This window comes from Pleurodeles waltl, chromosome 1_2 (assembly GCF_031143425.1).
Source record: "Pleurodeles waltl isolate 20211129_DDA chromosome 1_2, aPleWal1.hap1.20221129, whole genome shotgun sequence".
Lineage (NCBI taxonomy): Eukaryota > Metazoa > Chordata > Amphibia > Caudata > Salamandridae > Pleurodeles > Pleurodeles waltl.
The window spans coordinates 1294181939-1294204583 of record NC_090437.1 but is presented as its reverse complement, the minus strand read 5'-3'; the positions used below and the strand labels follow the sequence as shown (position 1 = coordinate 1294204583).

General features: G+C 43.2%; 1 protein-coding gene across 5 annotated transcripts in view; it reads left to right on the top strand.

Annotated features, from left to right (window-relative positions):
* Positions 1-5769: 5769 nt before the first annotated feature.
* Positions 5770-22645, top strand: part of ADAM33 (ADAM metallopeptidase domain 33) — a 109053-nt gene continuing 92177 nt past the window's right edge. The window contains exons 1-2 of one of the 5 annotated variants that reach the window (XM_069205138.1): positions 5770-5850; positions 11263-11369. In XM_069205138.1, coding sequence (XP_069061239.1) covers positions 11277-11369 — 93 coding nt within the window. In that variant the 5' untranslated portion in view covers positions 5770-5850; positions 11263-11276. Of the gene's footprint in view, positions 5851-6149; positions 6407-11260; positions 11381-22645 lie in introns of those variants that run through there. The other 4 variants (XM_069205157.1, XM_069205132.1, XM_069205147.1 and 1 more) reach the window with 4 other exon arrangements.

The window sequence follows — 22645 nt, the reverse complement described above, 5'->3', positions numbered from 1 at the left end:
CTATTTCGAAGGGAGTGTAAGGATTTAAGGGATGGCAAAGTCAGAGAAAAGATAGCATTATTTGTGAATGTTACTATCCTAAAGATTAGGCCTGTGGTGAAAATGAAATTTCGCTGGCATTATTTGAATAACTGTGGGAATTTCAAGTTACGCCAGTAACGCAAACTTTTGACATTATGCCACACTGCGTAATTATGTCGCTGATCGCAGCAAAAATATAGCCTCGGAGCACAGGAATTAAGCACACAAACAGAACATGAGTAGCTGCTGTTTCCAGCAATTGTGTTTTTGCACTATTTGTGTAGTGTGAAATGCATCCCAGTGTAAAGCATTGAAGCGACAACACATTTTGCGCTGAAATATAGCGCTAAATTACAGATTCACATTTTGTGTAATTTTGCTTAATTTTCCCAACGTTTTACATAATTTACATGAAAGCAAATTACATAAATTTTGCAAACTCCCTCCAAAGATCTCAGTTACACTGTTTAACAAAGAATGTTTCACAGATATCAGTAAATTATTAGTTCCTAAAGTCCTTAGCCAAAATCACTGGTACTTTTCTAACTGGAAGTGGAGAATGGTATTATATAGAGATTAAATTAATGCTTTGACTGCACCTGGTACTTTTAAGAAAGTAATAGATGAATATCATGGAGCATTTGGAACCTGCACAGAAATAATGAAATCAGTAAAGAGGTTTTGGGACCGGTATCTAAAAAGGTAGATCCTGGGTGTTGTAAGGTTCATGTCAGCACTCATAGAGCTGGAAAACTTTATCAAGTATGGTCTAAGGTATAGCCTTTGGTTAGGAGTTGGAGTGTGACAGCCGAATGGCAAAAAAAACCTCCTCTAGACCAATCAGATTGTTCCATTGTATGACGTTGTATGCCCGTGGGACACATGCAGAAGTCCTGCATACCTGACCATCCAGATATCTACACATTTTTTACCTTAATTTCTCAAAAACTACTGAACGGATTTACATCAAATCACAAAAGCGTGCATTCTGTGAAAAGATCTGGCTTTCTGCAAAGTTTAGTGTAATTGTGTTCAACTGTTAGGGCCGTAGCGTGTCTAAAGTTCCAATGAGAAAATGCATGAGGAAATTAAATCTTGGGACACCCAGTTTTCTTGCCCCCCCCCCCCCCCCCCCCCCCCCCCCTTTGAAGGATCACCCTGAAACTTTCAAGTTAGGAGATGAGGTGGATAAACGGTTTTGAAAAGTTTGTTGAAGATTCACCACACAGAGCCAAAGTGAGTAGCAAAACAAAAACTCTCTTCCTGTGGAACGTTTGATCCAACTATAACTACCACGAGCAACAGATAGATGAGTAGAGTGTAACAAGTGTTATTTATTTCTCTTGGTGAGTGTAGGGAGGGTGCCATGACCCGAGGTGAAGTCTCAGGTGGTTCATGATGACTCTCCCCTTCCAAAACAATGGTAAAAAGTAATATATTAAGTGGAACTGCATATGTGATGTATGACGTGCTATTTTCATTTGTATTATTCGGTATAAAAAAGAGGTATTTGAAGAAATGGTACATAGGGTTAAATTTGTGAAGTGACATAAAATGGTAAGCTGAGGCCTGTTAACTAGAGTTGTTTTCCTTTCTTAAGTCATAGCACCAAGCAATCTGTATGTCAGTAAAGAAGGATTTCTCACACTGCCTCCTCTGTACTATTTAAGTTAACTAGAATTTGACCTACATTAATCAATGTGTGTTTATTAGTACATTTGTTCCATACACACTTTGTTATTAGCACTGATTTTCATTGGCATAGCAGGAATAAACTTGCATCATGCAGGTCAAAATAAGTAGGACCCAATAAAACATGTTATTTGGAGCACAAATATATGTGTAACCAGTGTTGAGTAATGGGAGAGAGAACACGATGCAGGCTCTATATAGGGTTGGTTCTTATAGTGCTCATTCACCATGAGGTGCCTGACACAGAATCAAAAGATACAAATGCAAATAGCCAAACAGATGCAGAAAACAAATGAAGACAGCAGTTAAAACAGGTTTGTGAAAAAGAATCTTAACTTAACTGGTGGTCGTGCCAGAGTCATCCAGGTGTGTGTGGAACAGGAGTGTCAGGTTGACTTAATGCGATATGTATATATTTATTAAACATTGTGTACTAATTTAACACAAAATCATTAACCACATATTCACAAATGTGTTTACCTCCTTTATGCTTCCGGGAATTCACAAAAGGATTCTTGGCAGATTTCTTTGCCACGAGTGTAGAGAAACTCCCAGTAGTAAAAACCCTCTCAAGTGGTGGGAAGTAAATGTTACAAGGTGTGGTGGCCTTGTTTATGAATGCCATTCACTTGTACATTTGTGGGCATTCACAAACTCGGATCTAACTCCCTCCCACTGTGGAAATACTCAAAAAGTTACTCAAGGCCAAGGGGAAACTAACTCACTTTCCAGGTAGATGTAGATTTCTAGAGAGGGGATGTAAAAGCCAATAGGAGATGTCCCAAGGCATTCCTAGTGGTACTCCCCGGGGACGAGCCTGCAGGAGAAGCCGAGAAAGAGCCCGGATGCTGGACATCCTACCGGGCCAATCCTGGTGCACCTGGACGCTGCTTTCAATACTGGCAACCATTTCATCTTACTTGACCGGTTGGCAACAGCTGGTCTTGGTCACACCACTCTTTTTGGTTCTTTTCATTTATTTCACATTCATTTTACATTTTATTTCTCTGTCCTCGTCCTCCTTTCGGTCCACATGTGCTCCAGGTATGTGCAGGGTTCCTCAAGAATCTTCTCTGTCTCCCATCCTCTCTAACATATACATGAGCTCACTGATCCACATCATTTGAGCCTTTGGCCTGGGCGGCATGTCTTATGCTGATGACACTCAGTTAATCTTTCAACTCAACTAAAGCCTGTGAAAGATCCAGTCTACGCTTTGGTCTGGCCCTGGATGAGCCCTTGTGCGGAAAGGGAACGTTGATCAAGCCAAGGTGTTGATCTGTGGTCCTGACAGTCTGCAGAGGGCCGGCTTTGGCCAATGCAGATAGATGCCCCGCTTCATTTGGCATGCACCGTCAAAATTGTGAGTTTTGATTGTACAACAATCTCATTTTAGAAAGTCAAGTCAACTCAGTTGTCTTTGTTTGTACTTTCCAACATGAGCCCCAAAGATCCTCCCCGTTATCCTTTTACAGGTGAGAGCCGTAGTTGTAGGTGTGGTTTCCTGTGTAGGTTTGACTTTCAAAGTTCATCTCTTCCAGAACCTGGCTTTAAGGTTGGTTTTTGGGTTGGAGGAAGTTGAACTTGTGATGGAAGCCTGATGGAAACTTCACTGGCACCCCGTGAACAGTTGAATGTAAAGCGCTATGCCTGGTACCTGGTGCTTTCTGTAGCATTGGTGGACCTGCCATCCAAACCTTGTGCAGTATCTATCTTCTCACTCTCTCCACTTCTCAGTTTCTTGGAATAGTTCACTGTTTTTTTAAGTCAGGTAAAATCATTCCTCTTTCCAGAAATCCTAGAAGACACATCTTTTTGTTTAAGTTCGCTTGCTTTGTAACTAGCATTATCAGATCACACTTGATGCCAAGATGCCGTTATTAGAAATATGCACTTACAAGTAATTCACTCATTCATTCAAACGTATGCCTGGTGCACCTACACATGTTCACTTCTCGAAGTGTTTGTGAATTTTAAAAAAATCATAAATACAGCGTTTTGATAAAGATATACATCTGCACCCATACTTTTACATTTTTTTGTGAGTTGGACTTAAATCCTTGTCCTGTGGTTTACACTGAAAAAAGGAGGAAATATGTCCATCCACTCCCTCTCTGCACGAGGTGAAACTGGTAAACCTGGGTCCAAATCCCGGCTTCCCTGGATAAACAAATTTTGTGATCCTATCAAATCATTTTATTTCACTGTCCACCAGTTTCCTCGACCTCCTCGAACTGCCGGTCTCGTACTGTGAAGTAATTCAGTTCAGCGGGGTTCTACCTAAAAACAGATCTACTACATGATGGTGTAACATACAGTGATATCGCCCCGCATATAACAGCATTGGTCATATAGTTACAGTCCATGTGACAAACTGACTTCATGATTCTTTCATCACAATGTATTCTATAGCCAGTTCAAGATGCTTACTCACGCCTACGAAGCCCTACACAACGCAGGCCCAGCATACATCAACAAACGCCTGACCTTCCACCAACTGACCAGACACCTCCGATCAGCTTCCCTCCCTCTCGCAGGCACCCCAAGGATCCGTCGAGCCAACAGCGGAGGATGCTCCTTCTCGCACCTGTCAGCCAAGGCCCATCAACAAACGCCTGACCTTCCACCAACCGACCAGACACCTCCGATCAGCTTCCCTCTCCCTGCAGACACCCCACGGATCCGTCAAGCCAACAGTGGAGGATGTTCCTTCTCGCGCCTGACAGCCAAGGCTTGGAACAACTTCCCCCTGCAACTCAGGACCGCACCGTCACTCCAGCGATTCAGAAGAGAACTGAAGACCTAGATGTTTCAATGATCATACCTCCATGCAGCAGTTTTCAACTCCAGCGCCTTGAAACCCTCACAGTAGATTTGTCACCCAATATAAATGTTTGAGTGATTGATTTATTCTTGAATGTTTCTACCTTCATGTTCAGAAACTGTTACTTTTACTATCAGTCATGCATGGAGTGATATAATCTAATGCACTAAACTGAAACACAATTGTTGAAGAGATAACTTTTTTTGAACTTTAAAGAGTCTGTGCCATGTTTTTGCAGGACATTTGGTGTATCATAGGGGTGCTGGATCATGCAAAGGCTTAGTACACACATCTGTATTTACAGCCAAACCAGAAACCTGGCTTTGCTCTCTCTGTTAATCTGCTGACTTGATAACCTTAAGCATTTTCCGTTTTAATATTTGTAATATGACAAAACGTATTTATGATTGGATAACTATAGAGTGTTTCACTTTCTATCGCATGCAGACCACGCTAGCTGGTTTCTCCTCCCAGCTCTATGAGACGACCTAGCTTCTTAACTGCAATTATACGAACTTTCCATGAAAGCCTCACAATATCACCTGCTGCCACATGTTGAAAGTGCCCCGACGGCCCCAAAGGCGCCCAACAAAAAGCAAGTGACGTTTGAGGCGCCGAGGTAGCTAAGGGGGTTTATTGGGGCACATCAAAAATCTGGAACGGTCGCGCGGTGTATCCAGTCCTGGACGTCCATTTAATAACCCAAGTGCATTGTGGGACTTGTAGTCTTGTTTCTCTTCAAAGAGGCAAATCCACGCCTGAGAGCGAGGTGTATCTGGTAAACCTGCCGCATAGTCAGGGTCACTAGAATTATGCGATTGTGCGCCCGCGGCGATTTTGCCATAATTATAGATTTGCCGCATTTGTTATATAATCTATCTGCCACATAATCTGTTGATTTAACAAACAAACAAAAATCTAGCTCAAACGGTTCAAAAGTTACTAAGAATGCAGTGACGTTTTGCCGCACACTTTGTAAAGCTCGATTGGTCACCTTTCTGTTGCTTACCACTATATTTGAATGTCAAACTGATACTAATGCGGTACAGCCAGTGCTCATACAGTGTTACCAAGGTTATAGATTCTCGAAATAATGGCGTAATACTGTTATAAAATGTGCCGCATAAATTGGCCGTTCCTGTCGCATAATTTACTCAAACCTGTCGCATAATTTGACCCTCCCCTGCCGCATAATTCCAGGGGCCCTGCGCATAGTCTAACAAAGACCTATATGGGGAGCAAGAAGCTGGCAGGGCGGTTACGGGAGCTAAACACTCGCAGCTGACGCTTGCTCGTGATCTACCGATTACAAGGTAAAGTTTAGGCAGGGCCAACATAGCCTTTCCTCCTTCTGATGTTGATTGGATGAAAGACAATAATTTAGGTTACCCAGAACGGCAAAAAAAAAGCCGGTAAAAATACGTATGAAAATAACGTAATTTTCATTATCTTGAAGTTAGCAGCAGGCAGGGGCACAAAATTTGGAAGATTAAATTTATTTTTTAAAAGTATTTAATGGTCAAGGCATATATTGAAGTTCATGAAAATAACGCGGTAGCTTCGGGAGACTTTGAGGTCAGTTTTTGGAGGCACCGGGAAAGGTCTTGGCAGTTCACGTGGTATTCGTGCGGCTCCCGGGGGTATTTTTGCTTGCAGAAGGTGTCTGTTTGCAGTGTTTGTGAAGGGCTTGCCTTTGCTTGCCCTCCTCTCTCCAGCCCCTCCCCCACTCCTCCCCATCCACGGCGCGGCTCAGGGGGGACCAGAGATGACTTCCAGCCCTGGGACCCGTCCCCTCGCCTACCATGAGAGCTCTATGTCTCCTGGCCCTGGGGGTCCTGTGCTGGCCACAGCTGCTGAGCACGGTGGAAGGTAAGTGGGCCCCCTAGATTGTGCCTGGTCCCCCCTAACACCAGCGCACAGTACCGATTTGTTTACCCTATACCTTTCAGGCTGCCTCCTCTAGCTCACACGGAGAACCCTGATTTTATTGATTTGTATCGCTGTGCATGCAGTTATACTTTCCCCGTTCTAAATACAGGACTGCAAGTACCAGAATGCAACGCAAACACCGAGAGTAAATTACAGTTCGCAAGTTCCTTCCTTCTATGCACGAGTTGCTCATCCAATCCTGTCTTTCTTATATTCTGAAATTTGTAGTCCAGTTAAACCCATTAACGACTAGGACTATAAATACCACAATGCAGAGGAAAAGCCTGGACTGTTCAGCGCCGAGAGGACAGGTGTGGGTAGTTGTGCGCTATACAAGCAACTTTCAATTGAATTGTCCGGGATCTGGGATGCTCGAGAGTTCTGGCCTGGGGTAGCTTGAAGTTTGTGTTCCGTTCTCTTCTTTTATTCATTAATTTACTACACACCTCGCATCCCGCTTATGTATCTCTCATGTGTGTTGCTTAGCAACGTGTTTTCATTTATCCTATAAGCTCCCTGTTGTCACAGCCTCTCTGCTCCATACTTCAGGGCACTTGGTTGCTCTGTGTATGCAGCAGTCGGTGAGTGGAATGAATTATCTACAGTGTCTCGTTAATATTTTACTTTTAATCTGCAAAGGCACATCTGTCAAGCGGCTCTGTGTCAAGTGTGACACGTCCACACAGCCTTCGTCTTTTTTCCAACAGCCCTTGCCTGCTGGAGTCTTTTTTTTTGAGCCCATACGTATAGTGCAAAATGCTAAACTACAAGTTCCAGCATGCTGTTTGTTGGTAGTTTTTACGTGTGTCACCCGTGGAACGCTCTACTGTAGTCCATTCGCATCACGTCAGTGCCTTATATCTATTAGAAGACTGGTGAAAATCCATCCATTCTGGTCTTGATGTCCCTGATCAGCTTGTAACCAGCGCTTAGATACCCAGCAATGGATAAGTAGCGCCGTTCAAGAATTATGGTGATGACGAGTTCAGTACTTTGGCTACAAAATTAAGAGCGGTTCAGGGTGCAACACCTGGGATAGGGCTAGTTGACAGATGTGAGGTGACCATTCTACCTCAGTGTTTCACACATTCACGTGTTTAAAAAAAAAAATATTTAACTTTCCTCGAAAATGTGTTTTGTGGTGATGGCCTCTCACTTGCACCGAGCATCTCTGGGCTGCTTGCTTTTACCGTGGCAACACCTGGAAACCTGCACTTATATAGACAAAAAAGAAAATGAACAGATTTAGTGGATGCTGATAGCTTAAACGAACCGCAGCAAACCAACTTCAAAGCCGGACAAACTGAATCTACTCAATTTGTGTAACGCAAAATGAATGGAACTGATACTATTGTGGCAAAATCAGTGCGGTGCACTTGTTTAATGAAAAGTCACACGTATATTGAGGGATTTCAAAACTTGACTACACATACAAAATTTGGTTTTTCGTTTCATAGACCGTTTTTACCCTTTATTATCAAATGTACGAAATAGAGAGGAACCGAGCCTTCAGTGCGAATTAGCACCAGTTCAACAAAGTTGTTTTAGAAAGGCTTTTGTCAAAATAAGAACATGTTCAATTAAACACGCCGCGATTAAATAATCGAATTCCAAACAGGAGCGCTTAGAAGAGGTTACGGATCTGTTGCCTCTTCTAAACGCTCCTAATCTTGGTCAGTTTCAGAAACTGAGGGACCGAGAGTGAAGTGAATGATCGCACAATGTGGCCAATTTGAGGTGTCGTGTTGAGATCCCTACAAACCTCATTGAGCACCCTAACACACGGGGGTTCCTCCCATGGCAGGCACCAATACTGCTGGAATCAAGTTACTCCAGTGTCACACACACACACTGTGTGCCAAGGTGTCAATAAAAGTTGACTTTAACCAGCCATTAGCTGCGAGAAGCAATGCGTTCCCCAGAGGCGGGGATGAGGGTGGCGTGAGTGTCTGCAAAACAGCAGGGGACCAACATGCAGCCCTACTGTACCCCATTGGGCTCCCGCACCTCTCCTGCTATTGCCCCCCGCCCCTCCCCTCCCCCCCGTGTTCTAATGTCTATCCAAAAAGCACCACCGTAGACCACACGATCCCAATGCGTTATCCGCCTTTGTGTTAATTGACTAGGATGACACATTGAACCACTTTGGGGGGGGGGTCCTCCCCTTCGGACCCAATCCTGAGACACCCCTAACCTCCATTGCACCGTCAAGGCTGCCTGAGGTTCCTTTAATGGTTGTTTGCTAGCATCACTCCGTTAGTGTATGGAGTATGACATCAGTGAGCCACTGAAGTCCCGGAGGCACTGATGGGCACAATATCAATGCACTAATATCATGGAGTTACCGGTGGGCACAGTGCCAAACCATGGATGATACTGAGTCCCTGGTGCCACATTAATAATAATCTTCTGGTGTTAGGGGGTCTCTGGTAGGCATAATACCAATCCACTGATATTAGTGAGCCTCGGTAGAGTACAGTATCAATCCACCAATGATAGTGAGCCTCTAAAAAAGACACTGTGTCACCGCTGGGCAGAGAACTAACCCCTTGATAATAGTGAGTCACTGGTGCCACAGTACCAATCCACTGCTTATAGTGAGGCACTGGGGAGCACAATACCTATTCACCGAGGGCTCTGGGGCACAATACCTTTTCACTGAGGACACTAGGGTACGCACTGGAGGGCACAATATCTATTCACTAAGGACACTGGGGTACATACTGGTGAGCACAATATCTATTCACTGAGGACACTGGGGTACATACTGGTGAGCACAATATCTATTCACTGAGGACACTGGCGTACGCACTGGTGAGCACAATACCTTTTCACTGAGGACACTAGGGTACGCACTGGTGAGCACAATATCTATTCACTGAGGACACTGGGGTACATACTGGTGAGCACAATACCTATTCACTGAGGACACTGACGTACGCACTGGTGAGCACAATACCTTTTCACTGAGGACACTGACGTACGCACTGGTGAGCACAATACCTTTTCACTGAGGACACTGGGGTACATACTGGTGAGCACAATACCTTTTCACTGAGGACACTGGCGTACGCACTGGAGGGCACAATATCTATTCACTGAGGACACTAGGGTACATACTGGTGAGCACAATACCTTTTCACTGAGGACACTGGCGTACGCACTGGTGAGCACAATACCTTTTCACTGAGGACACTAGGGTACGCACTGGTGAGCACAATACCTTTTCACTGAGGGCATTGGGGTACACAATATAAATATAATGCAGACTCACTAGTGCGCACAATGCCAATCCAATGATGCTATAGAGACACTGGTTGGCACAATATCAACCCACCAGTGTCACAGCGGGAACTGCCAACCTGCAACCATGTGGCCCCAGGAAGACCGCACCCGCCGTCGACATTAATTGAAGTAAGAAACCTCGGAGTGATCATGGACTCTGACCTCCCACTGAGCTGAGGAGAAAATTGTCATAAGAAGTGTCTTTTACACCACTCAAGCTCTTCCACACATCTTCCCTCCATTCTAGTCTTACCTCAGATCCTGCAGGCCGCGCTCACCCTTTGCAGCCTCCAAAAGTCAGAAACTGACTTTATCTTGGTGTCCCCACTCTTTGTACTCCAACAAATTCAAAGGATCTAAAACTTGACACAAAGCAGTTCCTACACCTTGCACCAGGGGACCCCATAAGACTAGAGCTCTATGCGCTTCACTGCTCCCTCTGGTCAAACACTCTGCCTTCAAGGCACTCTGCATTACCCACAAGGCTATCAATTGCCACAGCTGCAAAAAACCATGGATGGTAGCTCATGTGCAGTCATTGCTTTCTCTCTGCTTCGTTTCCCTCCAGGCACTAGCATAGCTACACTTTGACAGCATCAGGAGGAGTGCATCCCGCTGTTCATCATGTGTGACCCCAAAACCCTCCCACACACACCCAGGCCATGCCCACCAGACAGAAGGTACCCCTAAGACAGAATAGTAAACACATGGGCTTTATCCCTCACTTGTTTTCTCTCCGCCACTTGCCTAACTAGGCAAGCTTCATGTGGCACGCTAGCGATACTGTGTGCCGCGACTAAGAGTGACGTACTAGTGGCATGAAGTATGCAAAAAAGTGATGGATAGAATGCTTGAATTAATCTCCGCCTCTGGTAATTACTCGGTGACGCATCCCAGTGCATCGTTATTTTGCACATTGTGCCACCTCAGTTTGGATCCAGCCATATGCAAATCAGTCTTGACCCTGCTTCAGTAGGAACAGTCCAGCCCAAACTGCCAGGCCGGATTCTCCCTGAACTGGACACCAGCAATCCAACCCATTTCACCCTGGTTGGGTCTCGCCAGTCGGGTGCAGCTTGTTTCCAGTGGCATAGTGAGTAACAGTGGATCCTTATTGGCTGCTGATGTTAAGAAAGTCCCCTGATAACTAACCAAGCAGGGTTTCTCAAAAGGGGTGATCCTTGAAAGTGGGCCACTGTTTTTTGGGATGCTGAGACTATTTCTGATCCTAATCCTGCTCTGACATTTCTGCATGTCTTTGAGTCTGGTTCCAGTAGATTGTTTATAGACTGTTAGGAAACTTCAAATCATTAAGAGAAGCCCATGTTCTTGTTTTCCATTTTTTAACATTTAAAAAAAACAAAAAAACGATGAGTTACAGATTTGTTCGTTACTTAAAAGCAAACCATTGAGTTTGAAACAAAAATTGTAAAATTAAATCCCATTAATGTACACATAGTCCCCACCATTCTTTTCTGTTGTGTACATAATGTATTTTTTGTTTTTCTCAGCTATCACATGTTCCATGGACAGAACTAGAAATTTCCCAAAATTGGGTTTACCCGCTCACCCCATAATTCAACAAACGTCAGATGGAACACTGAAGACCTTAACAAAGGCAAGTGCATGGTAGTGTATGACTTTGTATATGCAGTAATGTCTTATGATGGGGGTTTACACTGTGGGTAAGTGTTACTACTACACTCCCCAAAGGCAATGATACGTAAAGCGAATGCGTAAACCGTAATTTAGTGACATGGCTGCTTACTGCCATCAATGGGATCTCCACTGATATCATAAACCACCATGACGCCAAAATCAGATTGCTTTGTAAATGTCACCATCAGGGGGCGGTTCCTGCACTAGGGCAGAGGAGAGTTAACCCCCCCCCCCCCCCCCCAGCCAGCAGCAGGATCTGAAAAACTTTTATAGTAAAAACATAATAAACTCAGTTCATTATGCTTTTACTATAAAAGTGGGCGGGGCCATGGGCATGATTGGGATGGAGGGGGAGTGCACAGCACTCCCCCCTCAAAGCACATGTATGTTTGGCCGGCTGTCTCGGGCCGGCCAAACATACGTGCGCAGTAGGGTCTCTCCAAGCCGGCACTGCGTTGCTGGTTTGGAGAGACCAGGCAGAGGCTCCCAGCCAATCCTGGCGCTGCTTTGAACAGCTTTAGGAATGGACGCAGGGCAAGCTAGGAGCCTGTGCCTGCAACTACGGAGGAGAACCGAGCGGATGGATCAGTGTGGAAAAAAGGTAAGGTTTTTTTTTTTTTTTGGTCCTCCCCCCCCCCCCCCCCCCCCCCTACTCACCACGCCGCCTCACCCCTTTATCCTCCTGCGAGTCAGACCTGGTCACCATAACCAAAATATGGCGATATAGGAACATATTACACAAGTGATCCATTATGTAATTTATATATTAGATGTTTCTTTCAGTTCAGTTAGCAATAAAACAATGCTTTTTGAAATGGGCGGGGTGGCGTTAATGAAAACAGTACATGAGATACTGGATTGTACTGTTTAATTGTCTGACTGATTGCATTTTTCAATGTTCATGTTTTACTTGGCTTTGACAAATGGACCTAACAAACAATGGGCGATGGCTAAGTGGGTAAGCTCAGAGAACTTCAAGGCTGCTCCTTCAGTGTTCAGCTATCAAAGAGCAATACTTGCAATTTGAATGTTATGATCCTGCAGTCGCTTTCTTGAAGAGGTTACTTATTAAACGAAGTGCAACGGTGAAGCTTTGCTGATGTGGTCATTAAGATGTCCTTGATATGGAATATAATTTTTATCATCTGTGTAAAATATGAGCTTTTATATGCATAGCATTTTGTTAAAAAAAAATCAAACAATTTATCCTTAATTGATCTTCGTCTTGAGAGCCTGTCTTATTGGATTGTCCAAAATGAAGGTCTGATTCTTCATGGTGAGCGTCATTTTTCTTGCCATTGATAAACCCCTTGGGGAATTCTTCCTGAAGGAGGCACTTGGAGAAGGCTTCCCTGTACAGTTACCTTATCAGGTTGTTCTCGGAGGAGGCTCTTGGCGAAACCATTGTCAGGAAATGTGTGTGTGTTGTGTGTGTGTGTGTGGGGAGGGGTCTATCAATGGGCAAATTATTGAATGCTAGAATTGAGTGAGCGGGTGAGTAAATGTGTATTATAGAAGTGTAAATGTGAGTGTCTGAATGCTTAATAGACGCCTTTTGGGTCATTTTGAGTAAAGATTAATTGATGTTTGTAAAAGACCAAACTAAGCCTTCCCTTCATCTGCATCCTGATCAATGGGCACATGGTTGTGGTATAAGTTCTACAAGGAGCACAGTGTCTTGTCTCAAATGCAAATTATAACTACAGTGACCAACCTTTGCAAGGGAGGTCCAGTGGCATGCTCTGGTCTCCCGATGAGGTCTGTAAAGCTCTCATACTCTTCAACAAGAGCCTATAGCACCTCATCTTCATCCTAAATGGTGTCAGTAGGAGGTAGTTGTGAGTTTGCTTGCTTGCATCCTGAGCCTAAATGAACAACACATCTTCTCCCTGCAGAGAGAAAGTCAAGGGGTCCTTAGCAGGAAGCTGCAAACAGTACAGTGGCCCATCATAAGGGGAATAGGTGGAAGGACATGATGAAGCCTGGAATGATAAAGCCTGGCATGATGAAGCCTGGCATGATAAAGCCTGGTGCACCAATTCTCTCAAACATCCACCTCCTCTTCTGTGCCAAAAAACACCTAGCGTGTACTCGAAGTACAGGCAGCGTGGTGCTTGGTGTGGGTGGGTGCCACTGGAAGCACCCATCTGAATGCACTGCTGCTGATTTAATAATACCATGGTTCAGATGTGAAGGATGTCTGCTGTGCTTGAGCTCCCCAGACCTCTCTGACTCCTGGCCGTCCCTGGTGGGATGATGGTTGCAAAGCTTGCCATGTACAGATTGCATGTTGTACCCCTTGGCAGCTTGCCCTTTACATGGTTATGTCAGCCTCCAGAAGCCCTGGTTGTGCCCAGGACTGGGCAAGAATACACAGCGTCAGCATCAAGGAATTGTCTACGGATATGGACTCCTTCGCTTAGTGATTTTCTGACGCAGTGAAGAACCAAAACACCAGATGCAATGACTGACATTTCCAACACCGACTGACTGTAATGTGGGAAGATCCAAAATGTGAATGACACTCATGACCAGGAATGTCTAAGAGGGAGTTGAGCCTCAACACTTCCCTCCATGAAATACTATGATATCTAAAGAGCTGAACCGGATGGAAAAATGGAGATTTGGTTTAATGTCAGGGGCCTAGATTATGATCTTGACTTTTAAATCTGACAACCCTTTCTACAATATTACCAATCTGGAGAGCAAAAAATGGGCAATGACTGGTGATAACACATTCATCTCCAGTGGTTTTGAACTCTGTCAGTCAGCAAAAAGCTGCCAGGGATAGCTCACAAAATGTCTTGGAGATCGATGGCGCCACTGTATAATTTACCGGTGGGCACTGCAAGTCCTGGTAATAGCAGAGATGTTCATATAGTAACTCACAGTACAAAAATATATCATAACCAGATTACCCAGCATCTTTTTAAACTCTGCAGAGTTACTGTCATGTAAAGTCAAGCGACCAAAATCAAGATATTCTGCAGAAGTCTGTGTGAGAAACTGGGCTAATGGTTAAGTGGGTAAAACATTTCCCACGCAGCTACCACAGTCCTCGTCAGAGTGAGGCATAAGTAAACCCCAAATTAACTTTTGCTTAACCCTCTGATACCTTGGCACAGAGAAGTAGGGTTTTACTTAGAAGCAATGCGTAAAGTATTTATGCAGCGCTTCAAATAGTAATGAAGTGGAAACACAACACATGAAAAATCTCGCACCAATTTAGAAAAATTTTGTCCAATTCTAAAATTGCAAAAAATCCTATCAGTAGAACTGGAGATATGCAATTTAAAAGATTTCAGAGAAAGTAGCACCACAAAGCACCAGCCGTGGATATCTGGTCTCACTGGCTACAGGGACCCCGTTAGGCCTGCTGGTCAAGAGTACCTTGAATCCTGGTTGCAGGGCATTGTCAGGTCTTGCGTCGAATATGCATTGCACAGCCGAGACGATGCATTGGTTCCGAAGAGCTATGTACCTGCGATGCAAGGTCCAGCGTCATCGGCGGTTCCGTCAACGACGGCTTGCTATGGGAAGTCCAATGTCTAGAATGCGTTGCACAGTCGAGGTGATGTGTTGGTTCCAAAGAGTTGCAAGGCTGCAATGCAAGAATGTGGGTAATCGTCAAGGTTGAAGTCGATGAAAGATTTACGATGCGTGGGCCTGTGCTGGTGAAGCTATGCACAGTGGTAGTTTTAATGCAGGCTGCGAGGTCTATGCAGAGTCCTTGCACTGGGAGATCCCACGCAGCAGAAGCAATGCGTCAGTTTTGCTCAGGATTGCGCTGCACAGCAAAAGTGATGCATTGCTTTCACAGATGGATCCACAGATGGGCTGGCATAACACCTTCAGGTCAACGATCCAGGACTAGAGTGGCAACGCTTGGTAGGACTCACAGATGGCAGACTCCAGGTTCTGGGTCCATGGTTGTTGGAGCCTTCTGTCCCTGAGGCTCTAGTCAGGAAGCCAACTAACTAGCCTTGGAGTCACTCTAGGGATCGGGGTCAACAGATGCAGGTCCAGTCCTTCTCATCCAGGCACAAGCGCAGCAGGCAGCAGTCCTTCAGAGCAGTAGTCCTTCACAGCAGCAGTCCAGCAAAGTGGCAGCCCTTTCAGCAGCATAGCAGTCCTTCTTCCTGGCAGAGTATCCACAGGTCTAGAAGTGTACTGAAGAGTTGGCGTCTGTGGTCCAATATTTATACCTGTGCCTTCCTTAGAAGTGGCAGAAGCTTCTAGGTATTTCCTTTTGATGTTCACAGGCATCCTGCCTTTCCTGTCCTGTCTCCAGACTAACTACAGGGGGTTTGCAGCCCATTGTGTGGAGGCAAGACACAGCCTGTTCAATTAAGTAGGGCTGTGCACAGTTCCACCCTCCCATTCTACCAATGAAGGCCCATCCCAGCACACCTTAGCTCTCTGTTGTGTGTGTGTCTATGCAGAAGGAATGCACAAATCCCAGCTGTCAGCTACACCCAGTCATGTGACCCAGAGGCAGGCTGCAGGCACTAAATGGCTAAGGCAGGAAATGCAACTTTCTAAAAGTGGCATTTTCAGAATTGTAATTAAAATTCTACTCCACCACTAGAGATGATTTTTCATTACAATTCCAAAGACATCAAACATGATCTGACTATCTGCTCCCATTTAGAAATGATCACTTATTAAATGTAATAAGGTAACTCCAATGTTAACCTATGGAAGAGGTAAGCTTTGCAGCAGTGAAAACAAATGGAAGAGTTTTTCACCAACAGGACATTTAAAACTAAGAAGTACATGTCTCACTTTTTACATACACTGTACCCTGCCCTCTGGGCTGTCCAGGACCTACCTTATGGGTAACATATGTATGTATGTATGTATGTATATATATATATATATATATATTATTAAAAAGCGCGATTTGAGCCTAGCAAAAAAGGTTTATTTTGGCAGGTCAAAATGTCAGTTTAAAACTGTACAAACAGGCTGCAATGGCAGACCTGAGACATTTTTAAAGTGCTACTTAAGTGGGTGGCACAATCAATCCTGCAAGCTCATAGTAGCCTTTTATTTACAGGCCCAGGGCAAAGGTAGTGACAGTTTACCAGGGACTCACAAGTACATCAAATGTGTCAATTGGGTATAAGCTAATTCTACCATGTTTTAAGAAGAGAGAGAACAAGCACTTTAGCTCTGGTTAGCAGTGGTAAAGAGTGCAGCGTCCTACAGCCGGCAACGTGGAGCAAACCAGGAGAGTTGACGCAAAAAGTTAGGGGGGAAACCACACCAAGAATGCCAGATCCAACAGTCTGGTTATCCCTTTGTGTTTCAAACTGTATATTTCTGCAGTGATTAAACATGTGTAATAAAAATTAGTGGCACTACAAAAATTGCATTTCAGATGTACATCTTAATATTACCTAGTGGTTTCTCTGATGTAGTTTAAAGCATCCCTGCATGTGACCCAGTTCTATGTACAGCAGCTCCTGCTTGAGGTGATGCAGTATTGAAGTTTTGCTGTAAAACATACTGGTATCGCTTAGACTCAATGTTGCATAATACATTGAAATTAAATAAATATATAATGTAGCTCATCAGCATTTACACTAGGCGGTCTCCTAACTTTTCTGGGATAAGAGCTACTTGTGTTTAATGAAAATCATCCTGAGCTATTAATATTAGTGGTGTAATATTGGCTACATCAGACAAGATTACATTAGTGGCCAGCCCATGTAAGATTGTCAGCAGTGATCACCTTAGTGCATCAGGTAGGGTTGCCAACAGAAATGTAAACGAGCATTTGCAATGCAATGGGTCTTGCGTTTGCTCGAGTTAGAGCTATTAGCATTGTAAATTCCTAACTGGACTTTTCTTGCCACATAAATTGAAAATGAAAAGTAAAACAGTTGACATAAATGAGCCAATTCAAAGTGCCACAGTGGCCATGAGTGCGAAGGAGAGACACTAAAGGAAAAAGAAGTTTGCTCGCAGTCAGACATATCGGCAAACATGCAATTATCCATGTAACGGGGTCGATGGCCAAGGCGGTAACAAAACTGCCCCAAGGAGGGACAAACTTAAAGCATCTACCAATGATGATAAAGGATTTTTGAAAGGCAAGCCCATGAACAAGTTATAATGGTGGGTGTGATTAAAAGCCCACAGATAGAGTACAACACGTCAGAGCGCTTGTACGCTCGACTTGAAAAGGTTTATCAATTTGGGACGCCTCTACAAGGGTAATACATTATAGCCATAGCTGCAATCTCCCTGCCACTAACCTAATAATATTAGCAGTAAATCTCCCCAGCGCCACATGACTTATCAATAAAATATCAGCTTTAAAATTTGTTGGGAAATTCAGTGTTTTTTTTCCCAAAAAAAAATCAGCTTTATGAGTTCTGAAAATAAACACATTTGAATCTGAAACACACGCTTTACAATTTTGGTATACATATCTTAATCCAACCAAGCAGAAACATGTATATCAGCAGGGTATGTTGGACACAGGAGAGGTACTTACAAGTAGCTGGAAAGTTAACAGTAGCTCACGAGCTACTCGTTGGCGGAGACAGATCTACACCAAAAGGAATGTGGACTTTTTTTAGGTTTACAGCGAAATGAGGCAATTGTTGGCAGTAATACAATAGAATTTACTGTGAATAGCACAAAAACTGCTGTACGATTGTCAGTTTCATTACAAAGGATGATATTTAAAAAGGGAACAAATCATAAATGACAGTATTGTCCACATGTCGTTGTAAGTCAGAACAACTCAGGCATTTACCACGCCTGCCTCAACAACGAGCCCCGAACCAAAAATTTTTCTACAGCGCATTCCTTTACCACGCAAGTCATTACAACGACTTGCCTTTGGGAAGGCGCTGGACTTTGGAATAGTATAATTTACTATTCCAACTCCAGTCTGCACCACAAAAGACAAAAGTGTTGGACTTAAAGTCCAACATCAGTCCAACAACGCTTTCCCTTAGGCAAGTCGCATTTGTGGTTCGGGCCGCGTTGCAATTGCACAGCATGGTTCGAGCCGTGTTGTTAAGGCTGTTTCCCTCCATGTGTCTCTCGAAGTAAAAACAAACATGCCTTGGTTTGTGTATTTAGACCAAGCTTTACATGTGTATTCCTGTCACACCCAACTTTAAGAAACAATGGGCCTGATTTAGAGTTTGGCCGAGGGGTTACTCTGTTGCAACGGTGACGGATATCCCATCCGCCAAAATCTAAATCCCATAGGCTGTAATGGGATTTCTATTTCGGCGGACAGGATATCCATCAGCGGTGTAGCAGAGTAACCGCTCCGCCAGTCTCTAAATCAGGCCCTATGCATCTTTAACACTTCGGTTTGCAATAAAATATTGTTACATGACTGAACTATTAAAAAAAAATATATATATATATATATATATTTTAGATTTTGGGGGGTTGGTAACCTTTCTCAGTCTTCTTGAAGTTAGTAACCAATACATAAGGTTCTGAATTTGCAGACAGGTTATTCTAATCTAGAAAGTAATAATAAAAGAAAACACTTCTCTTCTGACTCAGTTACATGCAATATTTCAATCTTTTTAAACATTAGCAAAACACTCCAAGAAAAAGATTCTTAAATGTTTAATTACTGCCAGTGGCACTGGAATTTATGTGATTCTGCTGACAGCAGCTTTTTGCACACAATTAAGGATTTGCTGTATAATCTATCATCTACTGCATAAATTGTAGATTTTAACAAACACAAGTGTTTCAAGCTCAAACGGATCAAACGTTACTAAAAATTTGGTGTTATGTGTTTGGGCGCTTTGAAAGACACTTCACAAAAGTTAACTTGTCAGTGCTCAATTTGTAAATAAAAACGTGCTGGTGCCCAAATCTCTCTCTCAAAAACACGGCTGCTGCAATTAAATATTCAAACACAGAATACTGAGGCAGCGTAATCCTGAAGCCATCTCAGACCTCTTTAATCCATTTCCAGCCGCTCCCTGCCCCTTCAGCTTACTCTTGCAGCTTTCTCCCTTTGTGACGCTTTTCGCTTTCTCTTCCACCGTCTTTCCCAGATGTGTCTTTTGATAGCAGTAAATACTTGAAGCAGAGAAATAAGTGGCGGCCCTCAAAAGTAAGTGCCGGTGCTCCGCAATTGAAACAACAAGCACAAATTAAGCACTGTAACTTGTAATCTTTCAGTTGCTTATTTATGTATTTGGTTGTTAAACTGGTACTACTGAGGTGAAATCTTTGTCCAGACAGAATTACCATGTGTAAAAATCACAAAATAGTGAAGTAATCCTATCAAAAATGTGCGGCATTAAGATGCATGATTCAAATTTTCTTGCCGCATAATTTAGAAAACCTTGCTGCGTAATTTGGTGCTCCTCTGCCGCATAATTCCAGTGGCCCTGATTGCTACCTATTGTGCACATAAAATGACTTCACCTTTCCCGGGTGCTGCAGCGCCCCCTTCTTCCAGTGCCACTTCCTAGGGCACCACTTTCACAGCTTCGATCCCCGTTGCCTCCCAGAGTTCTCTGTATGACGTGGTCTGGGTTGTACCCGTTGAGGGGGAAGTGCTGTGGTAAAGCTACCCTAGACTTCTAGTGAGTTTGTGCACCCCTGTACCAAAAACGTTTCTGAAACCCCAAAAAGCCACGTCCCATCCGTGACTCTGCATGAATACATGAAACTGTGTTCATGCAACCTGCCCTGACACGGGATGAATCCATCACTCTTTCGACATGAACTTTGACCTTGTAGTTATTCACTGTACGTAATTAACATAAGGTTTTAAGGAATTCCAGAATTGTTCTCCCTAGAGCATCCCACAAAAATGCCATCCCAGTTTTGTGTAAGATTGTGAAATCGCTGACCTTTCGTGAACTCTGACTGATTGCCAATCTGCCCGAAGGAGTGAGTTACAGAATATTGAAAGGGTCGAATGAGTTCAGTAAAGATGCCGACCCAGGAGGCTGGCCTCAAACACTACCCTGCCTTGGGCGCAAATTGAAATGTTTACATGGATGCTTTTATGAACTGTGGGTGTAGAAATATTCTACCTAACCTGAAAATTCAAATTGTGCAAATCCATGCAAAGTCACTAAGTCCCATGTGTACAAAACCTCCTAATGATTTCCTAAATAGCGAACCCTAAGAAATCGCTATCTAGGAAATGCAAACTGGAATGTACTACAATGCCCATTTTCCAAATAGCGATTCTTATGGAGTCGCAAGTGCTATTTTGGAAATGCAAAACCATTCCTCCCTATGGGTTTAAGGTCCCCCCCACCCTCCCCTTGAATTTAAGGGAAGGAAAAGTGGTGCTCTTGTAAAGAGTTCTTATTTCTTCGGCGCGAGTGTGTGTTTCTTCAAGTCACTGCAAAAAGTGCATTTTTTTTGTGTGCCTTTTTTGGTTTTCCACATGGTTACCATCAAATTGGATTCAATTGTAATATAATTTCCTAAATGCCCATTTCACATTTCGGAAATGCTATCTACAAGGGGTTTGGAAATTGCAAATAGGAACATCCCTATTTGCGATTTCCTAGTTTGGTATTTGCAAAATACTATTTCTGCCAGGTAGAAATCGCAATTAGAAGGCCACAGAGCCCTTTGTACATTGGAAAAGGCTGTTTTGCATTTCTTAACGGGCCGAAATTGTGATTTGGCTAGTTAAGAAATGCAAAAAGTTTTTAAACACATGGCCTAAATTTATTTTTGGATATATGGTAGAAACTTAAATTTACTGCTAGTCCAGTTCACATTACTAGGTTGCAAGCTATGAGTAGCTCATTGAAACGTCCCTCGAGCTGTATTGAGCAATGTATAGATCTGTTATAAACCAGTAGGCCTGGGTGTTTAATGAGCGAAAGTGCTTCTTCACTTATTGGTGAGATTTGTGTTCATGTGGAAATTCCTGAGCAACTCCAAATGCTTTTTTCTTCACAAAGAAAATAAACCAATTCTCTTACATCCTCACCAGTTTTGTTGGTGTTCCTAACAAGACCCACTCCAGAGAAGTACTAATTCCATTTATTGTGGATGTGCAAAGCATTTCACAGCATTGCCACCCTTGAACACTCAACTCATTTCTCACAGGAGTAAATTTACTCATACAAAAACCTTCGCTTTTGTAAGTCTATCAGAGCAAAAACACTTTTGTAAATTTCAAAGGTGGTTTATACTTTATACTTTAAAAAAGGCTATTGACATTTGTGAGCAAAAATCCACATGCATGCAGATTTGTGAATTTTTAATTCCCCTGTAAGGATATCAATTCCAGGTCCTAACAAAGGAGTACCGAGACTATACAATTGAGGTTACAGAATCTCCTGTACTTTAAAACTAGCTTGTTTGAAAAGTTAACAAACAAATCCATCTTATTTAATTTGTAAAAGAGCAAATAACAAACTAATAATTTGTTTGTATTTTGCTTAAGAGCATTGTCTTGTGCGGCCTTTGAATCGGTCCTTCAAGTTTCCGCCCCAACCCCAGAAATTGAGTACCCATTCCCTTCCCCTGATGAATATTTTATTGATATTTTAATGTGTTTTCTAGAGCGCATCCATCCTCCCAGGGGTGTCACCTTGGTATCAACAGACAGAAGTACCTCCAGCAGCACATCTTGTGCCGTTGGGCTTAATAAAGATTAGAAAGTTTTCTGAGTGTATCTAAAAGTGCACCGAGCATTGTAAATATACCCCTTATCCCTGAAACGGTTACTGTTAAATTTAGGTACTATAAGAAGGTGGAGACCGCATGGTATTGGAGAGACTTTTTTTTTGTTGTGTTTTTAATGAATGGAGGACCAGTACTTAGAAATGCCCCAAGGAACTATACATGGCGAACTTAACATGTTAGTTGATTAGTAACCAGTGTAGGGCACAGAAAGTTGGGCGTATCCGATCACAATGTCAAAGCTTGCTTAAGACTTTAGCTGTTGAATTTTGAAGGTGCTAAAGGTTTTCAATCAAATATTTGGAAATCAAAATTGTTCACATAATTAACCCTATATCAACCTTACATAGTGCTGCAGCAATTATAGCCTGCATTCTCTGCGCCAGAAGGAAATATCACAACACTCTTTCTAAGGAACTAAGCCATAATCTCCCACATTTTAACTCTTCAGAGTCATGGACAACTAGTTATTTAGAGTTATCCCTAGATTCTTGAACTTGTGTCCTTAATTAAGACTCTAGTCTAGATATCGATAGGTGATATAATACCACAATATTGAGTTTTTTTTGTCTATCC